Source organism: Knufia obscura, assembly GCF_036327395.1.
Source record: "Knufia obscura strain CCFEE 5817 isolate CBS 148926 chromosome Unknown scaffold_23, whole genome shotgun sequence".
NCBI classification, from domain to species: domain Eukaryota; kingdom Fungi; phylum Ascomycota; class Eurotiomycetes; order Chaetothyriales; family Trichomeriaceae; genus Knufia; species Knufia obscura.
Window position 1 is genome coordinate 175,685 of NW_027042709.1, and position 11,218 is coordinate 186,902.

At 49.5% G+C, this 11,218-nt stretch overlaps 3 protein-coding genes across 3 annotated transcripts; 1 reads left to right on the top strand and 2 right to left on the bottom strand.

Moving 5' to 3' along the window:
• Window positions 1-944: 944 nt before the first annotated feature.
• ure1_2 (Urease) lies at window positions 945-3,827 on the bottom strand (the record flags this gene model as incomplete). The annotated part of the gene is made up of 9 exons (XM_064879421.1): window positions 945-1,025; window positions 1,103-1,282; window positions 1,337-1,379; window positions 1,444-1,460; window positions 1,528-1,866; window positions 1,962-2,298; window positions 2,349-2,564; window positions 2,620-3,407; window positions 3,489-3,827. The coding sequence occupies 9 exons, from the start codon at window positions 3,825-3,827 to the stop codon at window positions 945-947; spliced, it is 2,340 nt and encodes a 779-aa protein (XP_064724860.1).
• Window positions 3,828-5,158: 1,331 nt separating this feature from the next.
• Window positions 5,159-6,019, top strand: PMZ80_011034 (uncharacterized protein; the record flags this gene model as incomplete). Its single annotated transcript, XM_064879422.1, has 1 exon — window positions 5,159-6,019. One exon carries the CDS (start codon window positions 5,159-5,161, stop codon window positions 6,017-6,019), a length of 861 nt encoding a protein of 286 aa, XP_064724861.1.
• A 4,106-nt stretch (window positions 6,020-10,125) lies between these two features.
• On the bottom strand, window positions 10,126-10,821 carry LDB19_2 (Endocytosis regulator; the record flags this gene model as incomplete). Its single annotated transcript, XM_064879423.1, has 1 exon — window positions 10,126-10,821. The coding sequence occupies one exon, from the start codon at window positions 10,819-10,821 to the stop codon at window positions 10,126-10,128; it is 696 nt and encodes a 231-aa protein (XP_064724862.1).
• Window positions 10,822-11,218: the final 397 nt, after the last annotated feature.

Below are 11,218 nucleotides of genomic sequence, written 5' to 3' on the forward strand. Positions count from 1 at the left end.
GAGCAGTGTCCTGTCGAGTCTCGTGAGTACCTACAATTTCAATACCTGGGCAACGTACCTCAGGCTACTACGTCATACCACAAACATTTTCTTAACATGGCATACATCTTGATACGATAGAAGGTAACTTTCAGTACTGATTTATGACTTGATAACAGTCTGCTGATGGCTCAATCAAGTATCGTACGGTATCATTCCGATCATGAAAAGTAACTTTGACACCATTTATCCCAGACTTTCATAGATCTGATCTACGATCCAGAACTCATTCTCTACCTTTACGCCCATCGATGATCCCTTCAAGACTTCCTAATAGTGAAGCCTGTTGTGGGCGATTCAATCTACAACGTGGCCTTTCTTCCGTAAATGCTGCTACGAGGCAGAATCCGGATCCACAGCTGGCCAATCGTATGGTGTCTACTCACTTTACTTTTGATATGTGTGACGGAGCGAAAAATACAGTGAGAGAGGGATATGGCTGAATATCTTTTTCCTAGTAGGCCTGGGCAACACCTCCTTGCACACCTCAACTTCCCAGTCATTCGATTATTTCTGTCGACCACCCGCAGTAGATACTAGCCTTGAGTGATAAGGGACCTGTCTGTGCAAACATAGCCGCCATCGGTGCATCCAGCACTGTCTTACAGAGACACTGGAGTTGCAGGGAAGGAGGGGAATCACCTATCAAAGAGGCAGCGCCGATACGTAGACACGGAAGTGATCTAATGCACAACCGAGAAACAAGACCAAGACGGGAAACGAGGACCTGAAATGGCAGGCCAGAGAAAACAAGAAACGAGAAGGGGCCTGGGGGACATAGTTATTTTTGGTAACACGAACGGCGACGAGTGGTGCAGAGCATATCAACGCTGGGTACAGCATTTTTGCCTCCATCGTGATGATGTCTTATTGCTTTCAACTTACCAGAGATGCAAAGCCGCAGCTCAGTAGACAAAATACGGATGTGTCAGTGGCAATGAAGACACTGCTTCAGCCTTGCACTCTTTGCCATCAGCCACGACAACCTGCATCGATCAAGCATTAGCTGAGTTCAGCTCGGGACCATACACAAGTTGCGTAGAAATGTGACGAGTCGACTTACATAAGTCTCAGGGTCGACCTTCATCTCTGGCATCTCCCCGTTGTACTTCATATCATGCTTCTTGATTGTACGGCAATTCTTGACCACCTCTATGCGCTTCTTCAAGTTGTATGACTCGATGGCACCGCTGTTGACTCCTGCTTTGGAAACGAATAGGACACTGGCAAACGGCAGTAAGGGCTGTGCATAAGGTCAGCCATCAAGTCCTGGTAGAAACTTAGAAGAAGAACTTACGGAGTACATAGGACGACAGATGATCGGTTGCACTGTAGTGATCCTGCTTGTGGTAAGCGACAAGCTCGGAAGTGGGGAAGTCTGCATTCCAGAACTCAAAAACTTACGACGCGTTTATGTCACCCTATAGTCTTCGTTAGCCACGATGTCATCATGATTATGGAGTTTGGTCTCATTTCTGTAGAACATACCATGAGCGCACAGGCAATCAAGCCGCTCTTCAGCACCTGAAATGGTTTGACGCCAAAGTTCCAAGGTTCCCAAATGACGAGATCCGCGAGCTTTCCTACTTCCACACTTCCTACAACATGACTGATACCTTGCGTGATAGCCGGATTGATCGTATACTTACTGATATATCTCTTCACACGATGGTTATCGGCACCGGTGCCTTTGTCGCCTTCCAGTTGACCACGCTGGAGCTTATTCTTATGCGCAGTGTGCCAAGTACGAAGGATCACTTCGCCGCACCTGCCCATAGCATGTGAGTCGGAAGACATCATACTGATAGCTCCTGTATCGTGTAGAATCTGCTATAGTAAGAAAGCTGTTCCAATACAATAAGGGTTGAGCTGGATTTTAGCTAGAGGTCTAGCTTTTAGGAATTCGTGTAAGGAAGACTTACATCTTCAGCCTCAATGGTTTCTGCTCGCACACGACTGTCCGCAAAAGAAACATCCTCTGGTATGTTTTTAGACAGATGATGGCAGGACATAACCATATCGATATGTTCTTCGACTGTATTGATTGTATAGGGCTTCGTTGGGGTGGTACTGCTCGGAAGGACGTTCGGGCATTGGACAAGTGAGATCATGTCCGGAGCATGACCACCACCAGCGCCCTCAATGTGGTAAGCATGGACCGTGCGATCCTTAAACGCTGCAGCTGTCCGCTCAACAAAACCTGACTCGTTAAGCGAGTCACAGTGGATGTTACACTGGATGTCATGCTCATCGCAGACTCTGCAGAGGTGTGTCAGTAGGTTCCATCACATGAGTATAGCAAATCCTACCGCAGACAAGCGTCTATAGAGGCCGGAGTGCACCCCCAGTCTTCATGTATCTTAAGACCGGCAGCTCCAGCGTTCACTTGGTCGTGCAGACCTCCTTCTGCACTGTCGCTGCCTTTACCTAGGATACCGAAATTCATCGGGAGATGGTCGCACGCTTGCATCATCTGTCGAATATGAGTCTTGCCTGGCGTGCAATTTGCCGCAACTGAGGCAGTGCTAAAGGCGAACGAATCAGTGATGATACATATAGTGATGTAGGACGAAAGCTTACCTAGGACCTGTCCCACCAGCGAACTGTGTTGTTATTCCTGTTGCCAATGCTTCTATTGCTTGCTGAGGAGCAGTCAAATGAACGTGTGTGTCAATACCCCCAGCGGTGATGATTTTTCCCTCGCCAGAGATGACATCTGTATTTGAGCCGATGATGAGTGACGGGCTCACGCCATCCATCACATCTGGGTTGCCGGCCTTACCTATCCCAACGATATAGCCTCCCTTAGTGCCGATATCAGCTTTCACAATACCATGCCAGTCAATGATCAGAGCATTAGTGATCACCATATCGAGACAGTCATCATCCTCTTGGCCAGTCTTGACACCGATGCCATCTCGGAGCATCTTGCCACCACCGAAAGTACATTCGTCGCCGTGTGAGGTGAAGTCTTTCTCGACTTTGACCCACAAATCGGTAGCTCCGAGACGAACAACGTCTCCCATGGTGGGACCATACATGGAGGCATAATCTGACCTTTCCATCTCGTACGGACCTATCTCTTCTTCTTCGTTGGTAGACTTTTCAGGTACATGCTGGAACCCTTGCTCCTCCATATTGCGGAGGATTTGGCTGACGCGGGATGGGTCAATGAGCCCACTAGCTATGCTGCTTCCTCCTGTGATGGTCCGGAGACCAGCGATCTCCACCAGGGTGACTGTTTTCATATCCCCCGGTTCGAAGCGTGCAGACATCCCCGAAGGGATATCTAGATGATAGCCATACGCACGAATCCGGTCGAACGACAACTGGGGATTGGCCTCAATGAATGAATAGTGAGACCCAACCTAGTAGTCGTATTCAGTCAGCTCTGGGATCTGTCATTGAATCGGGAACGATTCGAGGTTGCCAGAGGCTACATTACATACTTGGATAGCCCGATCTCCCTTATTGGTCACCTGAAGTCTGACTCTCCTTCTGGCTTTGTTGAGCGTTATTTTCCCTTTCGCCGGTATTACAGCTCCTGGCATCTTCGAGTCCTCGTATTCCGATTCGTCGCACTTGGGAAATGCTTCGTTCGATGGCACTGGAAGAAAGCTGGCATAAAGAGCCCTCTTCAAATCACCGTCTTCACTACTGATTGGCTGGTCAACCGTGACCAGGTGTGTCCCGGTTGGAAAGGTTCCCTCGATCTGCAGTGTTGTAAAGGTTGAAGTTACCGAGGGTAGGACGTGACGACGTCCGAGAATTTGTTTGCCGAGCGACATAAGTTGGTCAACTGTGTGGTTGCCATCGCGCATGAGCTGAAGATACCATTTAGCCAATCACAGTCTAACACAAAGGAGTATATCGTTTGGCAGACCTCGTGTAGGACATGAGATAACAAAGCCTGCACCACAGTTTTAGATACAGCTTGACCGAGCGAACACATTCATACCGTAGACTCCGCATGATTGAGCCTCACTCCTCTTGCGAGTCTTCGTTGAGCGAGGTCGCCAGTCTGAGAGATGACGAGCTTGTCTAACTATTGAAGGTTGTCAGCACAATCTAGCTTGCTTGCTTGAAAGGGCCCAAAAGGGTACCTCGCGAGGTAGCAGATGCATGCTGTGTCTATTAGTAAGAACGCCAATGCGGTCTCAAGCAGATGAGAAGTCGTAGAATAGAGGCAACCACCGGGATGTATTTCAGATAAATTGATCGAGTCAGCTGGTACGGAACTCAATGTTATGGAGGCGCGGGGCATAAAGCGTATTCTCCACTAGGTCGGCATTGTAGTGGTGATACTCTGTTAACAGCTTTGCCCTACTATTGACTACCAACAACGTGGACCTGACCAGCCTGTGTCTTTTTACAATTGCTCGATCTCTGTGGAGAAGCCTGTATCGTAGAGTTACCAACACTTCTCAGTTGCAATTCTCTGTACACTCAAATCCTGACAAAGTTTTAAGCATTGTAGCGAGATCGCATTTCATTGGTCAGACTATGCCGTTGTATCGGCCTAAGTTGCTGCCTGTGTTCCTTGGTCACATCCCGGTCAGGCAGCAGGGACGTTGACTGACCGCTTAAGCTGCCATAAATCGTGTCTGACAATTGGGGACATCTGATCCACCAAGGTGCGCTGGTGTAAAGCTTCTGCTTCCATACTCGCAGTCTTGTTTCCCTACTTTGACGTATGTGCACGTTGCCCTCAGCATCATAATCCGGTGATTCCGGAAGGCACTCACAAAGAGAATGAAGCTTCCGCTGCTCTAGCTAGGGGATATTCCTTCCACCTGTTCGTCTCCACCATCCATGTGTCAGATCGGGACAAATTGCTTTGCATCTAGAACCTACTGGAGACTCGTCCACTCTACGCAATGTCGTCCTTCTTACAGACACAGCTCCGGTATACGTCAAGGTCGACACATTTAAGCGGACATCTGCGGCTTGGAGAATTCAGGTCCATACGTCGTTACCTTGTGCACTTCGGTCTTCTGGTTGCCCCAGCCTCAGCAACCAGGGTTCAGACTCGAGAACACCACTTTCTTTCTCAATTTTTGGTCTACAGCTTCTTGTGAGCCTCGATTGCGACTCCGCACAGCTCTGCTTTGTCACAATCATGGCAACACACTCCCACGATGGTGGTCTCATGTCGCATGCAGCTCATGATCTCACAGCTGGTGCCGCAGATCACGGCCACACCCACGAGATCTACAATGGCCCTGGTTCGTATCTTGCTCGAGAGATGCCCTTGACCGATGGCCGCGACTTCAACGAGCGCGCATTCACAGTCGGCATCGGTGGTCCCGTCGGGTCAGGCAAGACAGCCCTCATGCTCGAGCTCTGCCTGGCACTTCGAGAACATTACAACATTGCAGCCGTCACCAACGACATCTTTACACGCGAAGACGCCGAGTTCCTGACCAAGAATGGAGCCCTGAGTCCTGAACGTATCGTTGCCATTGAGACCGGTGGATGTCCGCACGCCGCGGTCCGAGAGGATATCAGCGCAAACTTGCTAGCATTGCAGGAACTACATGCGAAGTTCCAGGCTGACCTGTTACTCATCGAGTCGGGCGGCGACAACTTGGCCGCCAATTACTCTCGAGAGTTGGCGGATTACATTGTCTATGTAATTGATGTAGCGGGTGGTGACAAGGTCCCGCGAAAAGGCGGCCCCGGCATTACGGGTTCGGATCTTCTGGTAATCAACAAGTGCGATCTGGCGGATGCGGTTGGCGCTGACGTGGATCTGATGGAACGAGAGGCGAGGAGTATAAGGGAAGAAGGACCGACTCTCAGGTCCGTGGTGAAGAATAGGGTTGGTGTGAAGGAAACTGTGGACTTGATCTTGTCCGCTTGGAAGAGCACGCGAGGCTGTGAGATCAGTCGAAAAAGGTGGGAGCAGGGGGTGGCAAGGGGCAGTGGCCCACAGCCAGAGGTGATGAGAAAAGCGGCCAGGACGAGGGCAAATGTATAGACACAAGAACGTATATACAACACCATAAGAATAGCAGAAGCCTTGTCCGACAAGCTCTTACTTGGGCTGACACAGTGTTTGGAAATATCACTACGTATTCAATCTTGTCTCACTTCTTTTCCCCTCCCTTTCTCTGTGCACGGACATCACACTTAAAAGTTTAACATTGACCACTTCACACTTCAGGGAGACATGCATATGTCTTCTAAAAAGAACTCGACGTAGACTGTGACCTCATATGGGCATTGTCATCATTGTTTTTATCATTGGTCATGGATCAGACAAAATGTTGCTCTGAAAGCTTCTTTGCATTTGTCCTGCCGGTGCGTACCAGTCCTTCATCGTCAAGTGGGAAAAAATGACCAAAATTATGGGATCTTGGTCTATTTGAATAGCGAAAGTCGTTGCTTACATGTTGGCTCCGACCACTGGGAAGTCATAGGACATGTTGGAGTCCATGTTCTCGAGAAAGTCGGGCGAATCCAGTTGCCGCGATTCATACGTGGGCACTTCTGATGTTAATGTAGATGATTGTCCCCTCCCGCGCTCATTACAACTGCATGTCTTCTTGTCATTGACCCCCACCAGGTGTGGGAGCCAGACGAAGAGGTACACAACGTTCAAACTGGTACAGCACAAGCTCAACAAAATGAATGGTCCTAACGGCCGAGACCTGAAATCGGAAAGGACCAAGAAGTTGTTTCTCAACGACAACAGATCAAGCATGCACACATAAGAGTGGCGGTGACATTTCTGTTAGTAGGTCCAGACAAGATAGAACCTGCTCTTCGTGCCACCTCAAAATTCTGCATCCGCCCAGTCTTGGAGTCTCTCGCGCGTCCAGTACTGTCGTAGCTTCCGTGGCCTCTCCTCATGTCTTGTTGGTTTTCGACCAGCATCAGACCAACGATTTTGAATGTCGCACTTAGCATGAAAATCGCTGCGTTCAATGTTTCTAGATCGCAAACCGTAGTGGGCCGACCTTCCGGAGTGCACACGTGCATTGTCTCGTGTAAAGCATGCATCTCCTGGCTATTTGGAACGTGTTGCGGGTGGAGGGGTTGTCGTACAAACAGATGTGTGGCTTTCCCATGCCGACAGATATAACCGCTGACACCAAAGGCAGCCGACAGGTGAATGTCACAAGCTACCAAAAAGGGCTCAAGTCGGTCCGATAGCACAGGTTTGAGGTTGTGTAAGAACGTGCAGACGACGTAGAAAGCGGCGAACCCCGATAAGGCACCGACCGCAGTGGTGCTACGAGGTGGTTCGAAGCAGTTAGAAGCTTGCGACGCAGGATGGCCGAAGGCGTCGTCGACAATGAAAGCAGAGGAGTGGAATAGTATGAGCTGACAAATGAGGTGCGAAACGCGTCGCACACTTGGAGCGAATGCCATCTCGTGAGCCAAGCCGACTTCTCACTTCCCAAGCGTTTATAGTGCAATCGACAGTCGTGTTCCCTGGAATTCGTGACGGATTCTCAAACATGTTTGAATGTCGTACTGCTGAAAAGCTAACGATACATAATTTGGGCGTCCTTTGACCTCAATGCCCAGGCGGCGTTCGCTTCTCGCAAATATCTGTGTCATGGCTAGCTTCTTCGGGGAATGTAAAAGGCGTACCCGGGACAAGAGCCTGGTAAACCAGACTCGTAAAAATATGAACCAGTTAGAAGATATTATCCTTTCTACTGCATGGAGTCTTGCCAAGTTTGGGAACCAAGGAGGCAGAAGTGCCTCACAAGGTTTGCTGGCACGTCTAAGCATTGTTACTCTTACATGGTATAAGATGTACTTCAATTAATCAGGGTCGTCGAGCGAGCAAGATCTCAGCTCTGAACTGCAAAGTTGGTTTCTGTTACATAATGTGGGCTTTTATATTTCTGTCCGATGATTCGGTTGGTGAATATTCCCGCATCGTGGGTACGTAATACTGGCCCATCTCTAGTAAGTGCCCAGATCAGATTTTCTGGTTCTCCGCCAAGTTGTCAAGAGCGTGCACTTGACCCTGACCTTGACCCTATCCTGTTCCAAACATCCGAGCGGGTCATGTTGTAAGTCAGGTTCGAAGACCCTTTACCCTGTCCCGGACCAAGCAGCTACCGCCTGCAACGCTTCCGAACGGGAGATTGGAAGTTTATACACCACCTTGAAGATCAAATGGTGGAAATAGCCTAGTGTATGCATGCCCTGGGAATGAAAATGGCTACGTCGACAGAACCTGGCGAAATACATCAGTAAGTCGCATCGACAATGGCGCTTCCATACAAGGCTTCCAGCTGAACAACAGGCTAGCAGCCTCACCTCAACGTTGCGAAGACCCGAGTTTTGCCTCGTTACCGGCCCCGAGGGTCCTTGCCTCTGGCCATACGGTCCAGAGCAGCGACGCTTGACACTTGTTGACAACAGTTCGACAAGCACAACATCAGTGCATAACGCCTCATGTGTAAGACCTTGATCGTTCATGGCAGGTAGCTACCTAAGATGGTCAGTGTCTGTCGTAGACGTGCATATCGAAGTCAATATTGTTAGACGAAACAGCTGTTCAAAGAGCTAGACTGAAAAGGTGTGGGTTGCCCCATATCCCGAAGATGACTCACCGAAGCTTGCTGCTATCCTCCTGCCCGTTCTTTTTTCCCGGTTCATGAGCGTTAACGGCCAATGACCAAGCCTTACCCTTGCGCACCCCCCTGTTGGAAACTCACGGGACGATGTGTCCGTCCATACCTCATCAGCGCTAGATCCAGTCGGCGAGCTGGGGTTGCGAGTGACCCAGTATGAGCCATGCATGGGGAAACTGCCTCGTAAACGCGGGAGAATGTGCGCTTCTCTCTCTAGCCGAGCCCACCGTCTCGCTCTAGGCTTGGACGGAACGAAAAACACAACTGAAGGGCACCAATCTGACGCGTTTCAGGCGGATTTCCCCATTGGTGTCACTGGTAAGACCCTTGACAGCCACCAGCGCAACTACACCCCAACCGGGAGTACCACTGCCTAGCCAGACTTCTCATACTTTGATCCTCACTCGTACGGAGACTGATCTCACCCAATCTCGTACTGTTCTAAATTGAAGTTTCGAACGATTCACACAACGGCGATTATGGCTCGTGGTGAAGCACAACAGACAAGGATCTATTTTAAGGGCAAGGATGACGAGTTCGTGATCTTTGTCAATAACGCAGAAGCCGCGGAGAGGTGGAATTCAGACAAGAGTACCCCCCTGGTACAGGTCATGAAGACGTTCCAGATCTTTAAAACTCGAGAGTAAGCACTTATGTCGATCATTTAATTCTTACTTCCGCCAGAGGTAACATCTACCGTTTGCTCAAGCCCCCTTATATCATTGTCACTCCCATGCATATCTGAAAGACTAGCATGAATTGCTAACCTATCACGAGTTAGGCATGGCTCGCAAGGGGGACTCCTGGTTGCCTTAGAAAAAGGTGTTCTCAAAAACGCAAAAGTTTGTGGTCTTGTCTTCTCAATGGTCTCGGGAGTGGCGCAGACCTTTTGAAAGTAACCCTACTGATTTTTATCTCTTGTTCAGGATGCTGCGAGACAGGGTTCTACGAATGACAGCATTGGTGCACGCGCCGGGCACTAGGTTTTGACCACGAACAGCGAATGTAGGCTCTAGTGAGAACTGGTGAGTTGCTCAAGATCATATAGCTGGAGCTCGGGATCACCGAGGATGGAGACCACCATGGAGGGCGTCAGTGAAGGCTCTTTGCATATCGTTCCGGCGTGATGGTAGAGAAAGGAACCCTTACAAGAACTTGGCTCGTTACAAAGGCGAAGCAGTGCAGGTGTTTCGTAGTTGTGCCAAGCTGCGGCGAGTGAGTGAACGAGGCTCGTCAACCATGTGGAAGCTCCTTGCTGAATAGAGTGCCATTTAGTGGCGCTCTCACGTAATCATGGACAGCAGCGGAGGGCATCTGGTGGGATGGATGCTCCTTATTTGCACTTTCCTTATGAGTTGATATTAGAAACGCAAGCACGCGAAGTCAGTGTCTCAATCAAGTCCACTAGCATTGATGCTTTGAAACAGAAGCTTTTGCATCGTGATCCAGAAAGTTCTCCACGATCAACAGATGGTTCTCGCAGATTTCAGTCGTAGATTAAACAACATATATGCCGCGACCTTGCGACGCCTTCGAGACACTCAGTAGCCGGTGCTGGCTCAAGATCATTGTACCCGAGATTCCGTCTTTGACCAGCGTCGGCAAGAGCAGCGTCGTAAGCCGGAGGTTTTGGCGGCACGTGACTGTACAGTGGAGGTACTTCATCATCCCAGCTGATGCCCATACCGGCTCTATTCGTGACTAGGAGCGCAAAGTACATCGTGAGCAGTCGACTAGCTCCAGTTCGTGCCACTACCTTCGTCGTGTTGTTCACAATTTCTTCAGCCACAAAGAGCTCGATGACCAAATCGTGCTTGACTTCGAGGCAGGACCAAAGTTCACTGTCGCAGACAATCTGTTGTGATGCGCTCGTGATGAGTTGGGCTTCAAATTCCAACAAAATTTTGCCTCCCTCAATCTCAATGTCGTTCTTCCAACCTCTTTTTACCTTGCCGTTTCCGAGTTGTCGTGACTCGACGTACTGGATAGTTCTACCTTCGGACAACTTGCATTTGTGTTTTTCGCAAGGCTCGAACTTGACAATGCTGTGCTCATCAATCCGCCAGAACACCTTTTGGATGGACCACCTCAACTGTCGGTACTCGTTCCTTTCGGCTACGCCGCTGAGCAGCATTGAAACGGGGAATTTGCCGACAGGATGAACAACAGATGGGAGTGTCATCTGGCACATCATACCAGTAGGAGGAAAAGTTCGGATACTAATCTTATCAGGACCTGGAAGAATCGCTCTGGACACTTGTAGTGGATATGTTAAAGTGATGACCTGGTTCGTCGTGGTGCTCGCGTTGACCACGAGCGAATACGTCGAGGAGCCAAGCTGAGACTCTGTGGTGGTGGGGAAGCGTCCTTCCAGCAGGCAAGACCACGGAAATTGGTTTTCGTCACTTTCGCCATAGGAATTTGGCCTTGAGAGAAAGTTCCATTCTTCTAAAACATGATGTCTAACGACGCATTCGCTGCATGCTCTGAAAGCTCATATGTTCAGTTCAATCTTCATTTGCAAAACCATCTTGAGTGTGGTGAGCGTGACTTCACCCCAAAGGGCGTCCACATTGAAC